This window comes from Pieris rapae, chromosome 21 (genome assembly GCF_905147795.1).
Source record: "Pieris rapae chromosome 21, ilPieRapa1.1, whole genome shotgun sequence".
NCBI classification, from domain to species: Eukaryota; Metazoa; Arthropoda; class Insecta; order Lepidoptera; family Pieridae; genus Pieris; species Pieris rapae.
Genome location: NC_059529.1, coordinates 5,171,660 through 5,196,569, shown reverse-complemented (window position 1 = coordinate 5,196,569; position 24,910 = coordinate 5,171,660). Strand labels below are relative to the sequence as shown.

General features: G+C 35.4%; 2 protein-coding genes across 7 annotated transcripts in view; both read left to right on the top strand.

The window, feature by feature from the left end:
- The window catches only part of LOC110999181 (protein gustavus), an 80,702-nt gene extending 60,359 nt beyond the window's left edge, over nt 1-20,343 (top strand). For all 4 annotated transcript variants that reach the window (XM_045632793.1, XM_045632791.1, XM_045632792.1 and 1 more), the window contains exons 2-5: nt 10,652-10,951; nt 14,864-15,125; nt 17,159-17,414; nt 17,730-20,343. In XM_045632793.1, the coding sequence (XP_045488749.1) occupies nt 10,761-10,951; nt 14,864-15,125; nt 17,159-17,414; nt 17,730-17,866 (846 nt within the window). In that variant the 5' untranslated portion in view covers nt 10,652-10,760 and the 3' untranslated portion in view covers nt 17,867-20,343. The remainder of the gene's footprint in view (nt 1-10,651; nt 10,952-14,863; nt 15,126-17,158; nt 17,415-17,729) is intronic.
- A 1,725-nt stretch (nt 20,344-22,068) lies between these two features.
- LOC110999188 (kelch-like protein 40b) lies at nt 22,069-24,845 on the top strand. Of its 3 annotated transcripts, none has more exons than XM_045632786.1 (4): nt 22,070-22,327; nt 22,399-23,411; nt 23,584-23,933; nt 24,607-24,845. In XM_045632786.1, exons 1-4 carry the CDS (start codon nt 22,190-22,192, stop codon nt 24,831-24,833), a joined length of 1,728 nt encoding a protein of 575 aa, XP_045488742.1. In that variant the 5' UTR covers nt 22,070-22,189; the 3' UTR covers nt 24,834-24,845. The 3 variants fall into 3 exon arrangements, with proteins under 3 accessions (XP_045488744.1, XP_045488742.1, XP_045488743.1); XM_045632787.1 differs by having other exon boundaries at nt 22,071-22,217; XM_045632788.1 differs by lacking the exon at nt 24,607-24,845 and having other exon boundaries at nt 22,069-22,327; nt 22,399-23,401; nt 23,584-23,673.
- Nucleotides 24,846-24,910: the final 65 nt, after the last annotated feature.

The window sequence follows — 24,910 nt, the reverse complement described above, 5'->3', positions numbered from 1 at the left end:
ATTTCAATTGGTTGTAATTTCTTAGGTTTTGCTATATTAATAATAAATTTATATAAAATAAATATTCAATATTTTATAAAATTAATTAACACTAAACCAACAGAGGCAACTAAATAATAATTAAGAAAATAAGACATACATAAGATATGTTAAAAGTAACTATAATGAAATGTTTAAAATTCTTGCACGGAATATAATTTAAAACTAAAACCACTTTTATCCGGATTTCACAGAAATTGGTCGATCCGCTTCTGAAGGAAGTAATTCGCACTTATGCTGAATTATAAATATCTAATGCGATAACAACAAATTGATACCTTTAATGTATAGTATTAGTGGACCTTCCGGCTTAAAAATAGATTTTCTTTTAGCTTTATCATGTGATCGTTATGATTGTAGACATGGGGGAATCATTGTCCGTGGAGTGAACTGCAGGTTTACAAAACCCTCTGTAGGTGTTTTTTTTAATTGTTCCATATTAGGGTTGCCTGGCAATCGCTTGTTAGCGAAAAGGCCGCCCGTTGCCTAATAACTTATGTTACCTTACTTACTTACTATGGTTTTTTTTTGTATGTAAAATTATGTATATTATGGTAACGAAGTATAAATAAATAAATGAATCATGAAATATATAGATTGACTATGGGTGAGACATTCCACGTGCCGTAAAGACGCGTAGACGTGCCTTCTATGGTAAATGTTTCTTGTATTGTTTAATTGCTTAAATGAAGAAGTGAATACAAGAGATCGATGTGAGTATTGAATGGGATTTCGTAATGTACTTACAGGGGCCGGCCCAAAGTTGAAATCTTTCGTAAGACGACCCTTGAGCCGGCACTTTCTCCGCGTTTCGAATGTGAAATGCTCTTTTATGTAAGATTTTATACTGAACTTTAAACCTGCGAAAATTTATCGCTTTCAGCCTGCCATTGCAGTAATCTGACCTACATACATGTTAAACCAATTATAGTTTATTGGTACTGAATTAATGGGGGAAAGTAACGAAATTAATAACTAAAGGGAAGCTGTAATCAGTGGGTCATGTCTGAAGTAAAAGTTTACGTTGGATAATTCCAGTTACGCATAGGGATATTTTTCTATCAAACGTCATTCTTATACAATACAGTACCAAACTGATCGTGTAATGAATATTATCTTAATATATATAAATCTCGTGTCACAATGTTTGTCCTCAATGGACTCCTAAACCATTTAACCGATTATAATAAAATTCGCACACCATGTGTAGTTCGATCCAACTTGAGAGATATGATAGTTTAAATCTCAAATTATAGTCGCAATTTTAATTTATTGCAAATTGTTTGTTTATTATTTGATACAATTCTAACAGATGGCGCTGTGCTAAATGTACCAACGTTTCACATAAGTTCTACCGATTCTCTTGAATAGTTTACTTCTATGTAATATAACAAAAACCTTAGCCACACCAACGCTTGGCCGAGTCTGCTAGTCTACTATAAAAATTATCGTGTCACGGTTTTGTAGTGAAACTCCTCGGAAATTGCTTGACCGATTTTCGTGAAATATTGTGTGCATATCGGTTAGGTCTGCGAATCGGACATCTATTTTTCATTCTTAATGTTATGGGTGGTCCGACCCTCATTTGTTTTTTTTTTGCACAACATTTTTTACAAGGTTGCAGCTCCTTACAAAGATTTTGTAAAATAAAATACATAATGATGAAAAAGAGTGGTGGAGAGTTTATTTCCAGTTCGTCCGTTCTACGCCCTTGATTTGAGAACTGGTAAATGTAAAATTAGAAGCATTTATCATTTAATATGTATGATGTACCTAAATGTACATTGGATTAACTAAATGTATAAATTTGAATAATCTAAATTTCGTCTTTGTTTTTCGACATTTGCATACACATATTTACAGATTGGGGTTGGGTTTTGATCATACCCTTTAATTAAGAATAATGTATGCCTAATCGAAGTATGAAGCGAATTTCTGATCCAATTATTAATAAATCCGCTCCATTCTCGTTATTCAATCGAGTTCGGACGTTTCAATTTCTGTTGTGTTTTTATTTGAGTTCCGAATTAAACGTTGCCATGTTGCCAATCAAAATTTTATTCTGAATTTAACTGCAGTTTCTTGTTGAGGTTGCATATGGATTTAAGATTGTGAAACGAATGTGTCTGTTTTTGTTTATCTTGGTGTATTTAATAATTGTCGTTTATAGGGTCAGAGCTTTCATAATTGATTGATTTGACACCGTACGAATTTTAATTGAGGGATTCCTACTTGCAGCTATATTGAAAGATTTGTCTTGAATAGGAATTACAAATTGTGCAGTGTTACAGTCCTTTCTGAGGTTGTGGATTCGATCCCTGACTGTGCAATAATCGGAGAAGGACAAAATGAGAAAATCCGCATGTCTTTGCCACCAAAACTTGATGTATATCTGTCAAAAAATAGGTGATCTATTGGAATAAAAACACGAAACAGATACAAAATTTGAGGCCCAAACCAAAGAGGTTGTAAAGCCATTGGTTTATCTATCGATTATTCTTGCTATAGGAATAAATGTCAGAAATAATGTGAGCATTCAATAAATTTTGAATCTGTATTCTAAATGCAAAGTAGGTTTAATATGGCCGATGAATATTGGTTTAGTCAATAGAGTGAGGCTGTAAAGCAGTCAATAAGCTTAAAGTTAACGACGTTTGAGTGCTGGCTCGTTGCCGGCTAACCGCGTTGTTGCCAATGCTAATGGTATTTAGTATTTACCACTAATCTATCAGGACCTAGGTTTGGGCAATAGACTAAAACATGTAGGACAATTCTGTCATGTATTACACCGATTACCGGGGAATGTTTCTAGTTGTACAATACAAGACGATCTTTTTTGTTGTCTCTTTCACTGTTAACACAGTTTTAATTGCTTTTCTCTGTTCCATGTTTTTCTAAGTAATTTAATGACATGCATTTCTTGCGATTACGTTGAGTCATACCTCCGATGAAATAATAATGCCGTAACGAATCTAGGCATGACAATTTCGTCCTATAAGTACTTAGTACTGAGGTTTTAGGTTCGAATCTCGGCTGTGAACCTAGGAGCTTTACAGAGTATATGCTTACAAAACACTCGTTCGTGGGGTAAAAGAAATCATTCTAGACCCAAAAAGTTGAAGGAATGTGTCAGACGCAGACGGCTAATCGCTTACTTGCGTACTAGAAAATTATGCGAAACAGAATTCGGAAGCCACAACCAATGGTTGTAATGCAACCGATTTTTTTATAAGTCTTGAGGACATTAAATATAGATAGACATTTCTTTAAAAAAATCTCATAGTGGTTGCCTGGAAGACATCGCTCTGAGCCTTCTTATTGTATTATTTTAATTGTACTGCAATGAATTGTAAATTTATGAAACATAATCTTTTTAGGGTTAGTAAGAGACTTCATTTTTGAGATTTTGTCGTTGTCGCTAGAACATTTTATTAACAATTTTAATAGTAAATTGTAACGTTTGAAAATCAGCAACATATGTTGCACAGTGTGGTCGTATGTAAACATGTGAATGTTAAATGTGGCTCGATTTCCTCTGGCGTTGCTATCTTAGCAAGTGTAACTAAAATATTTACTCGTGCGGTGTGCAGCGAATGATCGTCATTTGTCTAGTTCATTGTTCGTTGGCAGTTGGCACACGCTAATGTAGTCGGCCTAGCAACACTCGAATCCATTCACCTCTCACCGAGCGTGAACGGTTATGTTGAATACTGCCGCACCGGGTCTACATTTACTTTTCATATTCCAATTTTAAACTTATCGATAGCACCTGACAAGACAAGTTTCCCACGATACAAATCGTGATTATGAGTCATCGACCTTTTTTGTAACAATTCCAATGAACTGAATTACTTCATCGGCTCTTTCAATTATTTAAATAATTAGTGACGTCACATCGAGAACGTCTAATTGTTTGCCTAACGTCACGTGAAGTGTTAGGGTGATGTATATTTTATCACTTTGTTATGTATTGAGAGTTGTTAAACAAACGGGTTTCGAAAGAATTGTCGTTTTGGTTGAAGAGGTTCGCTGTCGGAGGTAACGCGACATCGGTACATTCACAACCTTTCACTTCCTGCTTTTATTTACCGCTCTAGCCAGATTCTGGCCTTGCATACCTTCTCGGCACCCGTTTGTGATATACGTCTAACATAAAGATTTATTCTTTGACACATTCATGTAATTTAGGTCAAGTGATAAGTAGTCTATGAAAACTAACACCTTTTTAAAGTTATTTATCTAGAAAAAGTCAGTTAGTTGGCTTAAGATACGAAAAACAAGATATAGCAAGATATATGTTAAGTTATGTTTATCAGAAGAACACATTTGTGTTAATATATCTGGTGACGATTACTTCTAAGAATGCAACTCTTGGAAATAGTGTAAATTCTATTTTAAAAGAGTAGTAAGTGTGGAGTTTCTTGCCCATTCTTCTCCACAAGAAACTTTTGAAACGCGCAACTAGAATCTTCTTTATATTTTATTTAACGTTCAAAAGTGCCATTTCAGGTGGTCTAATTGGAATAAATGATTCGATTGATTGATTGGCACGTTTTTTTATTGTACCCACTGCTAAAATTTTCGCGCGGTTTCTTTTTGATAATTTTTCGCAGACAGTTATTTTTGGGGACACCGGTACTCGTAATTCGAAAAAGGGACAGTCCAGTTTAAAACGGGTCGTCTGGTCACGCCAGTCTAACACCATGCAGACAATGCGTCGTTAGCAATTTTTGGAAGTGGTTTCCTGTTGTAGTGATTTGCAATTACCCGATGACGTCACGGTGGCAAAAAGTCGAATGTTTCAGATGTGGTTTTCGTAGCGTGTGTTAGAACCCAGGGCCGCGGTAACCTTGGCTTTTGAGCGGCGACTTTCACGGTTAGACCGCTTACATAAGATCGTGTCAAAGACGAGCGCTATCTGCTATGATGACATCGCCATTCACTTAACACTGGAAACCCGGTTTTTTAATGTCACTTAATTGCTGGCATAAGTGATTATGAATATAGATATAGACAAGCTGACCCGGCAAACGTTGTTTTGCCATGTTTTTGTGCCAAAAAATTAAAGTTTATAATTAACAAATAAAACATGGGATGATCGTTGAGGGGTGAAAATTTAGGGTTGCATGTATGCATAAAAACGAAAAATTTTGTCTAAAAAATAAATGAAAAAATTTAGGGGTGCACTACCCTTAACATTTAGGGGGATGAAAAATAGATGTTGTTCGATTCTCAGACCTACCCAATACGCACACAAAATTTCATGAGAATCGGTCGAGCCGTTTCGGAGGAGTTCGGTTACTAACCCCGTGACACAAGAATTTTATAGATATAGATATTGATACAATAAAGGTACGTCAGTATTCGAATTTTAAACGCAGTGTCATTATTTAACCGGTCTGTGAGTGACTTGGCCAAACCGGCAAAGTGCTTAGACTTTTTTAATGTGTAACATGTCAGTTGTTAATCTACTGACGGTTTTTAGTATGAATTTATTAATCTATACGAAAGATTTGTATGTAAGTTGGCAACGGATTGATTCTAAATTATTTCACCATTTGAATGCTACATTATCACTGATTCATATATAGGCTAGTTTAATTGTGAGAACAAATAAGGATTCCTACTAAAAATACAAGAAGGTAGTAAAAAAACGCCTATATAATACCTTTTGTCGTATGCGCCGCTAAAATTATTGATGATAGAACAAAAATTGTTCCTCAATGTTAAAGAGTATATTATTATGAAATTGAGTAATTTTTTATAGGAAGTAAATTTATTATTTTTGAATGAGACAATATAACCAAGTTAATATTCTACGTTTCTTAATGCATCGTTGATATACAAATACAGTCAAAAGAGTTACGACAACATGGTTTAGAACAACATACCGGTTATAAAAAAAAAAAAAAAAAAAAAAAAAAAAAAAAGTATTTTATTGAATCACAAACATTAACATACATGTAAAATTGAGGTAGCCCCAGTAAGTTAAATAATACTTGTGATGGAGCAACCTCGCAACTTCCCTTAAATTATAGATTACAATGTTTGGACCAAAACAACTGAAATATGACTTGACAAACTTAGTTACAAAATATATTATTTTTCTATTTATTTATTTTTGAATTAAAAACTAACTAAATTAAACAAATAATAACGCACGGTCTTTGCGTGCGTGCGTGTGAGTGCGTGCATGTGTGTTTGTGTGTGTGTGTGTGTGTGTGTGTGTTTGTGTGTTTGTGTGTGCGTGTGTGTGTGTGTGTGTGTTTATCTGATTCTCGTCAAAATTAATTCTGTTTCTTCATATGTGATAGTTTTCAGCCACCCAGTTACGGTATTCTTACAATTATATAATAACATCGGATATATATTTAATTTCTGATTCAGTTTATTATAGATGTAGGCAGCCTGTGTAGTATATTGACGTTGAGCAGAAACTGTGTGCACGCGTGGGGCGTATGCTACAATATCTTTACGTCTCTTCTTTAGTTTACCTGGACTAAATGGTAGTGTTTTGTGCATACGTAGGGTGATATGCAAAATGTATAATTTTCTAACGCTCAATAAGCCACTATTTCTGTAAAGGTCATCGGTAGAGTATCTATATGGTTTGTAGTTCATTACTTTAATAAGGGCCCTTTGAGATCTCTCTAAATCTAAAAACTTAGTTTTAGTTGCTCCTCCCCATACGGGAATGCAGTATATTATAATAGATTGAGCCAGGGCTAGATAAACTTTATTAAGCAATGACGCGGGCATGACGTAGCGTAAGTTTTTAAATATCCAAATAAGTTTTCTAACCCGGGCCATAATTGTTTCGATGTGTAAGTGCCATGATAACCTTTGGTCCACTGTAACTCCAAGATATTTGGTAGAGTTGACACGTTCTATGGTCTGACAGCTACAATTCTGGGCAATCGGATCACCACACCTATGAATCCTAACTCCAAAGTCGTAACCCGGCTGAGATCTTTGATTCGCAGTAAAACATATAAAATTTGTTTTATTAACATTAAGTGAAAGTAAGTTGGTATTAAGCCAGCCAGCTACTTCAGCCAGACCTAGTTCAGCTGCGGATTTCACAGCCATCCAAGTCGCTCCCGTGTACACAATCGCGGTATCATCCGCGTATGAGTAGATCCGTCCGCCATTGCTCCGAATATTACAAAGGTCATTTATATATATCAGGAACAATGTCGGGCCAAGCACGCTTCCCTGCGGGACGCCATATTCCACGGTTTCTTCTTCACTTATCAAATTATTAATTTTAACTTGTTGTTTTCGACCTTGTAGATAACTTCTAAAAAGGGAGAGAGCTGTATCACGAATTCCTATGGCTTCCAGCCTGCGCAGAAGAATGGGAACGGAAACGGTATCAAATGCCTTTTTAAGGTCCAAGAATATTGTTACGCATTTAATACCTCTGTCTACATTATCAATTATGTCATTAGTAAGTGCAGTCACGGCATCTTGTGTAGACAGGCCCTTCCTAAATCCGTACTGTGTGTTGGATAAAATTTTGAATTTATTTAAGTAATTGACCAGTCTATTGTTCAGTAACTTTTCTAATATTTTAGAGATACATGGCAGTACGGATATAGGACGGTAGTTATTGACGTCGTTCAGGTCCCCACTCTTATGCACAGGCGTGATCAACGATCTCTTAAATACGGCTGGAAATATTCCTGTTTTGAAGCAGGAATTAGCCAGCTGGCTAATGAGCGGGACAATAAAGTCTCTGGACATTTTCAAAAACTTTGTGGGTATACCATCCCAACCAGGTGCGCTCCCAGAATCGAGACCCATGAGTATAGCATCCACCTCACGAGGACTAGTCTCAAGAAGAACAAACGAAGACACCCGAGAACAAATGTCTGTAGTTGTTGGGTTACCGAAGTTAAGTAAAATGTCCTCAGCTAAAGTTGACCCTATTTTAACAAAGAATTGGTTGATACGGTTTAGTGAGTCAAGCGGATTCGGAGTAATATTCAGTAGACATGTATTTGAGGATTTGGGGGTTTTAAATTGAGTTACTTCATTAATTTTTATCCAAAGCTGTTTAGGATTTTTAACTGAGTTAGCTATTTGAGTTTTATGAAATTGTCGTTTAAGTTTTTTAATTAGGTTTGAACAGAAGTTACGAAAGCGTCTAAATGTTATTTTTAAGATTACGTTAAAAGGATTTTTCTTTAGTTTAAGTTGCATTTTATTGCGAAGTTTAATACAGCGTAGGGCTCCTAGTGATATCCAAGGTTTAAGAATTCGCTTGCTATTAGAGATTGTCTTAGTTTTAGTGTTACAAAGTAATATGGTTTTTATTTCATGGATAAATTTATTAGCCAAGGTCTCCGGATCATTGTAAATATTGAAAAATGACATGTCTGAGTTAAATAAGTCTTTACACGCGTTTTCAAAGTCAATAGAAGTTGAATACCTATGGCAGTTTCTAGTTACAGTTTTTTGTGCTAGGTTTAATACTACCATGGCATGGTCCGTGATAGTTGTAGTCAAGACAGCCACAAAAGCAGAGCTCTTAAGTTTATCGAATTTCAGAAAAACATGGTCGAGGCAGTTCGACTCTCTAGTAGGTAGACAGTGCCCGGGAAGCAGCCCATGTCCTGCCAGCATGTTTAAATAATTTAATCTATTGTGACGCTGTTGTAAGGATTCAGACTCTCTACCTATTAGGTTGATGTTTATATCCCCAGTTATTATAATATTTTTAGGTGTAGTAATAGTATCGAGATAACTATTTAGGGAAGTTATGAAATTATCTGCACAGGCGTGTGATGGGGAACGATATATACCTATAATAACGTATTCGGCGATAATTAGCTGTATAGCCGAGGCGTGCGAGAGTGAAACTTCTGTTACCCGACAGAGATGGTTGTTTTTTATGTATGCTACAACGCCATCATTTTGATTGAGCTGATTTGTAGTATGATATGAAGAGTAATTACGGAGGAGTGGTAAGCGTTTACTATTATTTAGTCTGCACTCTGTAAGGATCATTACATCCACATCATGATTCATTTGCTGTAAATTTACCTGAAGGTCGTCAAAATTACTGTAAATACTTCTAATATTTTGTGTCAAGACAGTGAAATTATTTTGCTCAACGTAGTTACTAAATTCTTCGATGTCAATTATTTTTGAGTTACTAATTTCTGTATTATCTAGTTCCCATAAGGTGTTTAAATGATTATCCATATTCAGTTACGCGTGCAGAATGGCGTAGCTTGCCCTTTACTCCATTGAATAATTGCATGTAAGTACCGTTGCAGGATAACGACGTTTTGAGAGTACATATAGTGCTATTGAGACAGTTAAACTTATTGTGTAAGAGTGTGTATGATTTTGTGTATGTGTGTTTAAGTGTGTATGTATGTCCGTAAAAAAGGGATTTTACACTGAATAATACTTTTAGATACCGTAGATTACAACTTTTTGAACTACTGTTACTTGGTTTATCAAAACAATGTAGGTTAATTATAAATGCTAAAACTTTAAGTATGAATAGACTAATAATTATTTTCTTAATACTAATACATGCACAAAAAATAAGCGATAAGAATAGTAAGAAATAAAAAGAAGTTTCACAGTATAGTCACGTTTCCTGTAGCAAAAGGTGTACCTGGGCTTCGCTGTTAATGAGGATAACCCGAGAATTTTCATCTTTCTTGACGAAGACTCGGCCATGTTTAGTCCAGCAGAATTTGTACTCTTTTGATTTTGTAAGGTCTCGGGCCAGGAAAAATAGTCGGGCTCCTTTTGATGTTAACTGTTCCGATATAAAGACAGGGGTTTCTTCATTTTTGGTAAATCCGAGATGTTTAGCCTGTATCTTTGTTTTATTTTTAATATTGTAGCTCTTGACTTTCAGAAGTAAATCCATTTTAAGAATCGATGAGGCTAGTTCGACAATTATGGGGGTGTTATTTACCCCAGACTTTCTACTCTGGATTCTGTAAATATCTTTTATGTCTTGCTGGCTCATATTAAAATTTACAGATTTTGAGAGACACAATACCATATTAATTAAGTCGTCTCTATTTTCGTTTCCGTTCTTTGGCACATTTTTAATTTCAATACATGTCTTCCGAGTTGTCCTTTGCAGATCCTCTATTTTATCTTCTAGGATATTAATATACTCCCTATCTTTCTTAGTCTGTACCTCTAGTGATTCTATCTTCTTCTGAAACTGGTTATATTGATAAAAATCAAAGATCCCGGCGAGTAAAAGTATGTATTAGGTACTTAATAACAACATCATCGGCTGTTACGATATTAGTTTTTACCCCCAATGAGCCTTCGATGTTGTTTGTTGATTTTGACTGTAGGTATAGTAAAAATTTATCAATAATTTGTTAACGCACACTCAATAAAACATAATACTTCAATAGAAACATTTAACAGCACCTTTTATTGTCTTATTATATTCTTCTTTCTTTATAATGAGCACGATATTGTTATGTAATAAAAATATTTTTTTGGGTAAACAGACACTGAAAGCTCTTTTCGTTATCTCACACTAGAGAAAGTTGGTTATGAAAATAGACAAAAAGGCTGGTATAGTGACAATTGTGTTAACGTGTGCTTTGTAAAATTCCAGGTACAAGAGCGGGGAGCGCTCAGTGAGGGGCGGGGGCGGTGGCGGGGAGGAAGGGCGGCGCGGCGGCCTCAAGGCGCTGCCGAAGCGCGCCCGAACCCGCTGCAGGGTAATGAACATGGGGCAAAAGCTCTCCGGCGGTGTTAAGTCCGTGCCCCGCGAGTGCACGGCCCCCTTCAAAGCAGTGGTGGCGAGGGAACTGGCCCCGGAGCCTCCTAGACCAGCGAGGCTAGACGCGTTGTTGGATGCGCCGCCTGCCCATCCCGACACGCAAGTCAAGCATGCCTGGAACCCAGATGACAGGTAAATATCATAGGGCAAATAAAGAGGATTTTATTTCAATTAATTTCGGCCGGGGATTCGAAATTTAAACTGTGGCCCGACAAGTTTTGTAAAAACGCGGCAAATGTCTTAAGAATATCGTGGGAAGGATTGACGTCTCACCTGCCTTACCTGCCAACTATTGTCACGGATAGGTCCCCTATGAAATTTCTTGCATATCATCCTTTACAATATTCTCTATGAAAACAGGTACCACGTCTATATTATTCATGTTTTCAAAAAACATTGCGCGATCGATTATTAACCGCCTCTTCATTGAGTTACATAAAACCATAATATGTTTTGAAGTTTATCGCGGTAATACGCAAGAATCGAGTACGATCTTGAATGTTTTACATTTAATATTTCACGTTTAACATAACACCAAGTTCTCACGAGTTATTCGAGCGGAATGCGTTAAAACTACTTCTTAGGCAGTCACCGGCTTTTAAGCGGATATTTATATTGACTCAAACACTGAACACACTGCGCATCCTAGTCAACTCGAACTTTAAGTTTCTAATTACACAAGTCTTATATTAGTAGTTTGTGTCTGCGGTACAGTTTTCCTTTGTCTTTTCAGCTTGTGTGTAAATATTCGCTCTACGAAATGACATCTCAAACAATTGTCAAATTCTTGTTCTATAGATAAAATAATATGTATTGATTATCTCTAGTAGTTAAATATAGAACTCGGAGGTTAGTTATCTGAATTCACAGCAATGTTCGATTTTTAAAAAATTACATTCGAATTGACATCTCAAACAACTGGCAAATTCTTATTCTAAGGGCCTGTTTCACAATGTATGGATAAAGTGTCAAATAGCTATGCAACACATAAATTATTCGAAAGATAAAAGTTCCAAATAAGATACTTTGAATTTCATGACGTATAGCGCTATCTGACAGTCGTGAAACGCAAAAATACTATTTATCCTACCAATAAGTAACAAATAGCTTATTTGGAACTTATCCGGACATTGTGAAACAGGCCCTAAATATAAAAAATATGTATTGATCTCTGGTACTTAAATATAGAACTCAATGGTTAGTTCAATCCACAGCAATGTTTGATTTTTAATAATTTACATTCTCCTAGTACTCTCGTGTAAATTTGAATTGAGAATTTCCGTTAAACCTTGTACAAAGAGAAAAGTCGAATATTTGGCCACTTCCCACTACACAATACCATTGTGTGTTCCCCTTCACTATTGTACCTAAGAAAAAGAATTATTTGTATGCGTTCACAAATGTGTCCTTGCCGCTTGCCATTTAACAGCCAATTCTCCTCATACGTATTTGGCAGCACAAGGTTGTCTTATCGATAAAGTCGTAGGTCAATGGGTCTTCATTTCGTAATTAATTCACAATAATTTCTTAGTGACGATAATTTAGCAATGGAACATAATTTATATTGTACGAATAATTAAGAGTAATTTTAATGACTGCTGTGCTAATAAATCATTTTAATATAATAGTAAATCAATTAGGATGATTTCGTCTCGTTTAGAAAACCCTTTTTGTGCAGAAATTCAACAAATTATCGATCATGTTATAAGTAGATTATCTGAGTGGTTTAGGTCTGTGGTGTTTTCTGCGTGAAGATTATTTAAAATAATTGGTTTATGAAGTAAAATATTAATATACTTGATATGAACTTCAAAAAAAATTCGTTTTCTGCCTTTGATTTTTTCACTGTTGGTATAATTAAAAATGAAAGCAAAACAATATAGTAGGGGAGCCCAAGAGGGGATTTCGGGATTTACTCAAGCGCGGCAGATTAATATACAGGGGGATACCTTGTACCCGGTTAAGTACCTCCACCAAATATGAGGCCCATATATAAGGCCGCCCGTGAAGGATACAGGATCAGATTAGTAAAAAAAAATTGATCATCAGACATTCTCGAGCGCGTCAGATTAAGGTAGTGTGAGTTAATCACATCCTAAAAAGTGTATATTCCACTAATCTGACAATTTGAGAGTGACGTAAAGAGAGAGGAGGGCAGCAAAGTTGTAAAAAAAAAACGTCATCTTGACATTCTCGAGCGTAGCTAATTTTTTTTTTATTTTGAATGAAATAATTCAAGAATATTGAAAAATATATAATCTGACGATTTCCGCAAGCCGAAATAACAAAATTTCGTCGATAAAGTTCGTGCGATAAACGCGTGCAGCTGCGTGATGCCTACATTTCCTTCTCCGCGTTTCCCTCAAAATTAGATTTCATGTGAATTTGAACCGATTCGGACTGATAGATTTTGAGAAATTTTGAAAAATCTAAAAAAATAACAATTTGTTTTTTTGAAAGTGTTTTTTTGCAATAACTTTTAAACGGCTTTATCAATCAACTTCAAAAAACTAATCCACCTTTAAGCTTGAAAAACGACGTCGATCGCCACCAAATTGGTCAAAATCAGTTGATTCGTTCGAGAGATATCGTGAACGAAAGAAAATCGAAAAAAGTGTTTCTATCACATAACTTCGACATTTCATATCGGATTATCGTTTTTGATGAAATTAAATAATTAGAGCTTAAAAAATGCGTCGATCGCCGTCAACCGCGGGAAAATTGCTTGATCCATTCAAAAGTTATTGGGGTTTGAAAATTTCTAAAATAGTGTTCTATGAAACTTCTACCAGACTTTCGAGCTGGAAGAACTCAAACGCATAGAAATATTATTTCTTTGAGCTCAGCGAGCTCATAAGTACAATTTTAAGCGCCCAGGAATGGAATTGCAGGGATGGCCTTTAGGGTGAACCGTTTTTCTAATATTTTTTTTGTCAGATCAGGCAAATCCCTCTAGATAATCGTCAGATTATGAGACAGTATGTTTAGAATATAAATCTGAACCATATATATCTTAATCTGACGCGCTCGAGTATTTCAAAATGGCGAATTTTTTTTGCACATTATAATAATGGCTGCGAGTTTGCGTCAGATCGAAATCGTCAGATTATTGAATGAGAGCTTTTTTTTTGGTGCACTTAACACCCCCTTAGAAAACCTGACGCGCTCGATAAAATTTTTTTTTTTTTTCATTTTTAACCCTTACGTACAACCACCCCCATCATGCAAATGATCAGATTAACATACATACATTATTAAAAATACGTAGGACATTGATGCTATCAATATCTGACGCGCTCGAGTATGTCCATGCAACAGTTTTTTTTTACATATTTAAACATCTATAGCCGCTTTCCCCACCGATGAAAAGGTATATATCATATAACATTTTTTTCTTCTTATCATCTAAGCTTTGCAACCCAATAAGTCTCCACGACGCTCGAGTAAATCCCCATTTAGCATCGTGGGCTCCCCTACCAATAATAGTTGCAAAAATGTAGATTTTTCTGGCTAGTCCTTATTATATATGTCCGATTAAATTAATTTATAAAGTGTGTGCGTACAAAGTACACATGTCAGAAGTGAAACTTCTTTGTAAATTAATTATTACTAAGGTAAAATCCCCAATAGATGATCATGCACCAGTTTATGTATTTGTATACCAATATTGGCACGTGCTAAGGATAATATAAATTTTAAAAAAATTGCGTTAATTGCACAAGACGATATGCAACAGGATTTCCATCTTAAATACTACTATCGAATACATCAACCAATAGCGTGTATTTTTTATATACATACACTCTGTCCCTTTTCTTCGACAAAAACGCTGCAAATCTTCGTGACGCTAATATTATTATTATTGCGTTTCATCCGTAAAAAATTACCGTCATGCGCCTACAGAAGTATCGCTTCAAAAATCTGCTTAAGGGTTGGCACACATGGTCATTTTAGAAGACCGTATTATATCACAATAACAAAATTTAGTTCCTTCCTTCTCTCCTTCTACACAAAATATACTAAATGTATCCAATGAAATTCCAGGTCGCTAAACATATTCGTGAAAGAAGAGGACGCGTTAACCTTCCACCGGCACCCAGTAGCCCAAAGTACGGATTGCATTCGTGGTAGAGTCGGCTATTCTAGAGGCCTTCACTGTTGGGAGGTCGTTTGGCCCGCGAGGCAGAGAGGCACGCACGCAGTAGTCGGCGTGGCAACATCGCACGCGCCACTTCACTCTGTCGGCTACCAGAGCCTGGTGGGCGCTACGGATCAGAGCTGGGGATGGGATCTTGGTAGGAATAAGGTACATGGTATTGTCTTTTATTAACATAACTTTTACACATTTAAAAAAGTATCCGTAATCACCGTCATCACATCCGTAAAAAAGTGTTTTTCTTTAAAGGAATAAGGTAATTAAATTTGCTTTTTTATTTTACACTTTGTTCCAAAAATACTGTGCAATTATTAAATAAAGCCACAATTTAAACTCGAATGACACTCGCTCCTTTTGGATAAAAAGGCCGGCACGCGCGAGCCCTCTGGCATTAAGTGTCCATGGGTGGCGTCACTTAACATCAGGTCTGTCTGTTTGCCCCCCTGTTCTATAAAAAAATCAAAATACACTCGTCTTTAAAATATTGGTTTGGTCCTTTACTAGTGTGTGGACTGCATGGTTAAGAGGAAACTGGTCTGAACTGTTATAAATAAGAAAAGTGGTATTAAGGTTATAGGTTATATTTTTGATAAATTATATCTAGATTATTACGTCACTGACGTCGTCCTTAGAGAGAGAAAATCCGCGATAGAAAAGGAAACGTCTTCGTGAATATTCGAATTTTGGATAAACTATTAAAACTAAACAAAACATGTGTGTTTTAATAAAATCAATCCTATAACTTTAATTTCTTTTTATATTCTTCAGTATAAATTACAGTATAACGGTATATTAAAACGCACGTTTTATTACATAATATAAGAAAAGTGATGTTTACTTAGTAGATTATAAAGTAGCCTTGAGTCAGGCGATAGCATGCACATAATTCAACTATTAAAATGTGTTTAATATTCCAACTACAATTTTGTAACAACAAATTAAATGTTCAAATAACTTTATTTCAAAATATTTACATGAGAAACTTAATATTAATGTATATATATATATGAACGAGATACGCGTCTCAATTTTAGTCAACTGTGTTCACTCTAACATGCATCTTTAAAGCCTTTTTGAATTTGTCAAACACTCCAATATTGCTAATTTTAGATGGCAATTGATTAAATATTTGCACACCCTCATACCTAATAGACTTCTTCAAATAATTTGTACGCGGCTTCGGCAACATAAGCAAACTCGCTCGAAGAGTATTGCGTGTAGTTGTATATTTGAATTAAATTATTTGCCTTATAATAATCTTTGCTTGTATTCACAAAAGTCGACAGATCTTATTCAAAACTAGTGCTCCACATAAAATAATACAAATAAATCAGACGCTTCAACCATTTTAGTTCTGGGCGTCAGATTACTGTATCCGTTTCATGATCTGTCAATTTAATATGCGAGAGTCGATCAGGCTCCTTTGCCTAAATGACACACGTCGTCGACGTTTTGGGTCTAAGGCAAGCCGGTTTACTCACGATATTTTCCTCCGAGCGAATGTTAAATGCGCACATAGATAGGAAGTCCATTGGTACACATCCGGGGATCGCATCTACGATCTCAAAGATAAGAGAGGTGCTAAATACGAAAATACACAATGGACAAAATTGTAAACAGACCTTTAATTTATCAACGGGGACCATTCATACTGTAAAGGGAATGAAAGATAAAACTTTCGTTGTATTTAGTACATTTCTGAATGCTTGTTAAACCGATTCATCACATGTGCCTTACATGCCATGAATTCCATTCTTTTGTTCTTTATTCGCGTTCTTCTGAAGGTCATATTTCTGTTGCATATCTGCCTTCATTCCCCCCTTTTCCCCCTTCTCCAGCAAGCCTTGGCGCCTGGTTTAACGCGCTGAACATGGTTGGTCCAGCAAGTAGGGGTCTAGGAGTCTTTTTTTTTTTTCAGACGGGACTTTACAATCTGGCTGTAATAACCTTGCCTTGCCTCCCCTTTATTTTCTTATGGACTTGTAAAATCCAAAATCTTCTGTTATATGCTGTCTTGTACAGTGAAAGTCTCTATCAATTAGGACCACCATCTTGGAAAACTTTTCTTTGCAATTAAGGCGATTAGCCATCGGTGGCATTCTATACTAGACCGGCATTTATGCTAAGAATTGTGTACACGGAGAGTAGGAGTTCGAAATTTAAATATTTGTTTTTTTCTTCAGGTGTACCACAATGCGAAAGGCACAGGCAGCAGTGGTACCACGTATCCGGCTCTCCTACGACCGGATGAACAATTCCTAGTACCGGACCGATTACTAGTGGTCCTTGATATGGATGAAGGCACTCTGGCCTTTTGTGCTGATGGTCGTTACTTGGGCGTGGCCGCTAGAGGTCTCCGTGGGAAGACGCTATACCCCATAGTTTCCGCTGTATGGGGACATGCCGAGATCACTATGAAATACATTGGCGGGCTCGATCGTGAGTATATTTCAGTATTTCAACTATTTGCGCGATAATTTTCATTTTGATATCATATTTGAGTTTAATTATCAAATGGACTGTCAATATTCAGTCAAATCAAAATTTCAACATGAACATGTATGAAAATAAACATCGCTTAATTGTAATTAATGAATGATGTATAATATATTTTTAATTCGACATGAATGTAATCTCTCTTAATCTTATCTTGGTAAATCACCGTAATCATCCAATTAGGCTGTTTGGGATACTGGCCGAGTAAATTTTGTTCGTTTTGAATATAGTATTTTAAACCTCAAAATCTCGTTTCAGCCGAACCGCTCCCACTAATGGAGCTCTGCAGACGCGTGATAAGACAGCGCGTGGGTCGTAGCCGGCTCAGGGCTGCGGCGTCTCGCCTCGCCCTGCCCCCGGCCCTCACCGCCTACCTCCTCTATCGGGCGCCGTAGCACACACCCCCACATACACACGCGCGCGTGCTGACACAAAACGTGACGTCACGTGACGTGCACGCACACACGCACGTGAACTTGCAAGCGCGCTCTGACCGCCTCAACCGACCGAGCCCTGTAACACTTGTCCGTGGACGTTGAAGTACCGCCATTACTGCAGATTTAGTGGAAAAAACATTTATTTACCGAAACAGTGGGGTTATGTTTGATTTTGTGTTTCAAAGAAAGAACTTTATGACAAAAAACTCGCAACTTTTTTTTTATATATTTCATGGTGGTACTGGCGGTGAAGCGTGTGACGTCACAATCGATTTTCGTTGCATAGTATAAAGTATAAATACCGTATATGAGAAACCGGTGTTTTTTCATATTGAACTATCCAATATGCATATTTGGCTTTTTATATTTAAGTGATTCACGTTTAAAGGAGTTTAAACGCTTTTAAATAAGACAGAAAAAACATGATTTGAGTTAAAGCTTAGATGAGTTTAACAATTAAAATTTGCAACAAATACGTTTTAATCCGGTAGTTTTAGTTTCTCGCATACGGTATTTTTAAAGCACATAGGCCATACAATGTATAATAGCGATGACATAGAATTACAGGTGTTTAGATGTAAAGCTGTGCCTACAAAATACACGAGCTACCTACAAGCAAGTAACGCTAAAACCCATAATGAAGTTGTCCTTACATTGCTAATTTATTCGTTTATATATTTTTTATGCTTTTCAATAGCAGTGTGGAGACAACCAGTCGAACCTTGATAAGACTCCTGAAAGACTTTTTGCCAAAAAGACGAAAAGCCTGAGTCACGTGACCCGCTAACAATGTATGGAAATGGTCACGTGACTGCAGACTTTAAATGGAAAACAATATTTTTTTTAATGAATATTATTACTCCCGATTTCTATATTGAAGATATTAGTTGTAACAGATTTAAATTATTCTATAAAACCCCTATCTCTGTCTCTAGATATCTACTAATTATCACTACTCGTATCCTCGATATAGGAACCGGTAATTTTCTGTTATTTCTCAAAAGTTTTTCTCGCTTATCGGAGTTCGATATTAAAAATCGCTTTCGTTCCAATCCTCATAATTAGTAATATTATAGCATAATTTCGATTCGATTAATTGATACATTGTCTCGATTTTTTTATTTTTATATTGTCTGTGATAGTTATACTTTAAATGGATGACAGTTTAAAAATATAAATACACAACCGATTTTTTTACAATTTTATATTGCTTTTTGTGGTAGACTTAAGTTAGACGCGACACTGAAAATTACCAAAACTTATTTAATTTTTCAATTTTCAATACGATCTCAGTATGGGGTCTGCATCTAGTCATGCAGGAATCGTATTTTAACTAGAATTATCCGCTCGCCTCGGAACGTTCACGGAGCGATTGACAATTGACTTTGAGTTTGAAAATGGAATGCGCTCGAGTGAAGGTCGCTCCCTGAGTTGCCAGCGTTAAAAATAAGAAATGTCATTGTTTATCTTATCGTTAGTACTACAGGCCAGTGTAATCGTTGGCGTAAATACTATGTTATATTAAGTGACTGGTTTAATTTAGTTTAGGTGATTAATTCCTATTGTAAAATGGTGTGAGTGTGATGTATATATTATCCGGCTACGCATACTCGAATCATTAATCGCCGATTTTAATATCGTTTAGTAATTTCGAGTTAGTCTTCATAACGTCATCTGTTGTGACATAAGATTAGGTGTAAACGCAATAAATTAATGAGAATAGTATTTTTAAAGCACGATACTAATCGAGATGTCAGCCATTTTCGATCCAAATTAGTTATTATGAACGCGTAAAATAAGTACTTCCATTTTTAATAGATTTCTTTCGTAGGATATGTCGCATGTGTAGACCCGCGGGGCCCTCGGCCGGTATTCATTTCGGCTTCCATATTTTATATTCTATGATTTTGTGTGATTTATTTTGAGCGATATGAATATCGGTTCTGTGGTTATCATGAAACTGCCAAATGCGAATTGTACGTATGGAGTATGATTGTGTGAGTAATGCGGCGTGTGTGTGTTAGAATGGTATTTTTTGTTGTGTAAGAGATAATAAACATGGGTAATGTAAAACACCAAACGACGCATTGTTGGAATCCTTTGAGATGCTCTCACGACCAAAACTTTGCATTATTTTTTGCATGTTTGTCTTTAGGCGCCAGAAAGGATTGTACACATTAATACAATATTATTTGAGTTCTATGAACAGCGGTTAGTCCTGTATATAAAATAAACATCGTTTGCGGAGTTCAATGACTTTATTAATAAGTGAAAATGCATTTTAGTTTTATAAGTTGTAGGCAATATTTTTAAAGTCATGTCTAAACAGATTTCAGATTGGTATTCGAATCTCTTAGATACAATGATTGAGAAATAGCAAGACAATTGGATACATAAATATAACTGGTTAAGAAATAAAATGATATGAAATTAGATAATGTTTTTTATTATTTTTCTAATTAATTCAAATTATGCAGTACATATTGAACCAAATAGTATACCTATGAATAAATAATAAGTAATTAATACAGACTAATACTGCTTTAAATATAGTATCACTAATTATAAAATCTAATGGACACGAAAATTTACTGCATGTTAAAATCAGTTGCTGAGCACTTAGTTCATGCAATGCCTTTGTTTTTCTTACAAACAAAGAAACGCTATATATTGTAGTCTGACGTCCAAGAAACATTCTTCAAGGTTAACATTGCATAAGGACACGTAAAATAAACTTACGATAGTATGGAATACCTGATCATCCATCCAGAACCCATATATCAAGTTGCAAATTAGGTCATGTGTTCGAACTGTCATTAATTAAGTAAAACTAGAAGGCGTGCACCGCAAATATATTATGCATTATCTCAAATCTAGTTTAGGATTGGATAATAATCATTTTAAAAAATTGCATTACTTAGAGAATGTAAAAAAGCCAAACCAAGGCTAGATATGTGCAGCATCTGTGGCGTTAATTTTAGTTGACTTGCCATTATTTCACTAATGTAATATAATACATATAATAAAGATCAAAGACAAACCAAGAGCAATATTGGCTTTCAACATTAGGAATTTGACAGTAAGAAGCAAGTGATTGACATAGTTTCAACTTTCATTGTTTTATCACAATTCACCTACATGATATTAACCCCACCATAAAGTCTTCCAGGTATTGCTTTGGTCTGGTGATCATGACGCACATCGCTGCGGTATGCGTTGTCGGACACTCAATCATATGAAAACGTCGAGAATGTTCTCTTGTTCCGTCGCAGTATGCGTCAGCGGCGAGGGGCAAGCACGGGGAAGTGGGAGGTGTAGGGACGCTAAATGCTGCATTGGGCGTCGTGATCACCAGACCAAAGCTTAAGGTGGTGGACGTCAATTTTTACTGAATGCCGCAAGGGTTCGTCGCGTTCGCCGTCGTCGCGTCGGATGGAATATCTGTAATCTCGTCAATGTTTTCGTCATAGTCGTTCATCTGTTACTGTACTGTACTCCATTTTTTAAGTATTTTGCATTTCAAATGGTGTAATGACTTCAATTAATCCTTTAATAACGGTAACCGACGTGATAACTCTGTACACGTTTGTACAGATATCCCCCTAGGAGCTGGCCATATTAATTTCCATTATTTTGAAGTACCTATAAGAGGTAATGCCTATTGGATGGATGAACGAACGCAGAACTGTATAGGAAATACACAATATTTCACGTAGTTTTGTTTTGTGGCAGCAAAATAATTTCATGTTTTGGTGTTCCGACTGGGGATAGTCCCACGGGTATAATAATATTTTTGAAGGTAATGATACGTTCTATAATACTGTACAACATTTTTTTGTTCTTTTATCAATAGTTTTCATAGCGCACATGAAGACAGTTTTTTATACATAACTTTATCGCACCTTGCGTTGGAATCCCTACTTTAAAAAAATGTAATATAACCTATGTCAGTCTGTAAAGATGCAGCTTTTATTGGTATCTGAATTTTGAAAGAAATTGGTCCAGCAGTTTTTTTAGTGAAAACATTTTAATTGTATATCCAAAAACACAAATATTTTCTCTAATACAATTCAGCCTTCAGGTACATGACATTCACTCATGACAATTTGCACTTATCAGATAATCCTTATTCCTTAGTGTATTTCTTTAAATTCTTATTGATAATTGACATGTCATAAGACGTAATGGCGCGAAGACCAACAACATCAAATGCAGACTTCTAGTTTCTACACTTCTGCAATTTTTATAACAATTGAATGCGTTTCAAAATAATTATAGAAAATGGCTCAGATATCGTTATCAATAAAAGGTAAAAATTTTAATGTAAGTAAAGATATACTCTGTGAATATAGCGATTACTTTCGGGCTATGTTTAGTGGAAACTATGTGGAAAACAAACAACAAGAAATTAAAATAGATGTAAGTACTTTTTAAATAATTTAAATAGAAACATTAATTTTAAGAATAATATGCATAATATGTTATTTCAGACCCTAGAGCCGGACACGATGGAACTGATTTTAAAATATATGCAAATGGGTCTAATTGATCTTTCCGAGCACTCTTTAACGACTATAGGCGAGATTGCAATCGCTGCCAGCTTTTTGCAGATTACTGAGCTGATTAAGCAAATTGAATACATATTGGACCTTCAAATTTCAGTATCAAATTGGATACAAATAATGTCAATATCTGAACAATGTTCTTATGCCAAGATAGAAAAGCTAGCAATTGTGCATGGACTTTTATCATTTCAAAATATGAAACCTGAGTATGTTCCCTCTATACATATACTAGCTTGGTATTTGTCTCACCCGTTTTTGGACACTGAAAGTGAAGCAGCTATCTTTAAATTTGGATATGAATGGTTACTGCATCATGAAACTGGTGCGGATGCTTTGTTAATAATTTTAGGTTGTTTGGATATTAATAGAATTACCCCAACAGAGCTAAAAGAAATCAAGATCCTGGTAAAGGAATATGACAATAGCTTGGCTGCCAAAGTTGTTGATTGCATGTATGAGTTGTTAGACAAAAACTGGGAATTGACATGCAAGAGCTTGCAGGATCATAAGAATATAATTTATCAGAACTTTACAGAACGTGTCTATAATGAAGTACTGAATAATATAAGGAATAGCACAGCTCGTAAGCTGTTGTACACTCCTGTAATACCTATTTGGATATTAAAAGACACAAAACCAGAGTTTTTACCACATTATCTGTTCTCTTTCACTCATGAGAATAAATTTCAACAATGGTTGGAGGTGGCTGAGAAGAATCTATGGGGTTGGAGTATTGTCTCTTGGGGTCCAAGTAAGATAGTTCTTGTTTGTGGTGAGCATGGACGAGGCACAGGCATATATATGAGAGATGTAAAAGTGTATGACACTTTGAGAAAAGACTGGATATGGCATGGAGTTCAGCTTCCTCATAGAAGGCATGCCGGTTGTGCTGTGATAGAGAATTCTTTATATATGATTGGAGGAGTAGGTGCATTTAGGTCAGTTTTATGAAGTCAAATGTTTTTAACTATCTGAATGTCAATTCATATTTTTTGAAAAGTTTATGACAAAGGCACACTTTGTGTAGTGTTTTTTAATTATGACATTAATTATGAATGTCATGTATAGAGAAGCATTTTTTCAGAATTATTCTTATACAATTTTTTACAGGGTAGTTTTGGACACAGCAATCATATATGACTTAAAACAGAGATCATTTAGGAAAATAGCTAAATTCCCAGACTCCATACAGAATCCAGCTGTATGCTCACATGAAAATAGTATTTATGCAGCTGGCCATAAAAATATTTACCAATATGAAGACCAGGGTGATGGAAAGGATCTATGGAAAACTGTAATAAGTACCGAGATAAGAATGAGTTGTATGAGATCATATAGAAAATATATATATTGTATACAAAGTTATTTTAGCAATTTATATAGATTCAGGCCAGGCATAGATAAAAAGCTGGAATTGATTACTTGTTTTTCAAGCCCCCCCTCGACTATGTGCAATATGCGTAAGTAACTTTTCTTTTACTCTGTACTTAAACCAACTAGAGGTAATTCATGGTAATCAAGTAAAAAGATTTAGGGCCTGTTTCACAATGTCCGGATAAGTTCCAAATAAGCTATTTATTACTTATTGGTATAAGATTAATTGTATTTGCTACCTGATCCTTCAGTATTGACAAATGAAAGAGTTCTGCTGCATAGGGCAGACTATATGAGACTTTAGATTCACTGATAATTGACAGATCTAAAATAATTATTGTTCAATATAGTATATACTTACCCTATATACGTGACTTACAAAAGTAGCACGAACTACTCTGATACGTCAAAACGGATTTGACATATGTTTGGTGTCAAAGTTAGCTCGTAATTAGAGACTGGTCAAGTATTACATAATAAAATTAAAAGTGAAAAAAACTATAGTGGGTTGTTTCATTTTATTATTATTTTATTACGTCAACAGTAATTATTGACTTTATTTAATTACCCATACATTGTGTATGCTTTAAAACGAAATTTATTTTCGAGGATTCCTACGTTTATATACTTTTTTAGAGCTTTGCTTACTTTTGGTGGTAAGAGGTTAAATTGCAGTAAATCTGCTTATGTAATACTTGAACGGCTGCTTTCCCATTTAAATTATTTCCTAACGTATAATCTAAATAACAATATTTATAGGTGACAATCTAGTCGTTTTCACAAGAACTGTGTCGGATGTAACGTCTGTTGAGGTTTTGAAGGGAGATACTAAAGATGAAAAGCCAAATGTGGTGTACACAGAGAGAGATACAACGATAAGAGTGAATGAAGTCGCTGGTTCCTGTGTCGTTGTTCTTGAATCTCCGCCAACGGAATGGGAAGTTTCTCAATACGTCAGGAGTTATTTACAACATTATAACGAATAAATATTATTCTTATATATTTGTTTTATTTATAATACAGTAGAAGATTTGAATCATGATTTTTTAAAGCGATATAAATT

What these genes read in the sequence shown, in the direction of transcription:
- LOC110999188 (XM_045632786.1), top strand. Translation starts at nt 22,190, where the DNA reads ATGGCTCAGATATCGTTATCAATAAAAGGTAAAAATTTTAATGTAAGT. An exon ending in AACAAGAAATTAAAATAGAT is followed by an intron (nt 22,328 to 22,398) that starts GTAAGTACTTTT and finishes ATGTTATTTCAG; the next exon opens with ACCCTAGAGCCGGACACGAT. An exon ending in GGAGGAGTAGGTGCATTTAG is followed by an intron (nt 23,412 to 23,583) that starts GTCAGTTTTATG and finishes AATTTTTTACAG; the next exon opens with GGTAGTTTTGGACACAGCAA.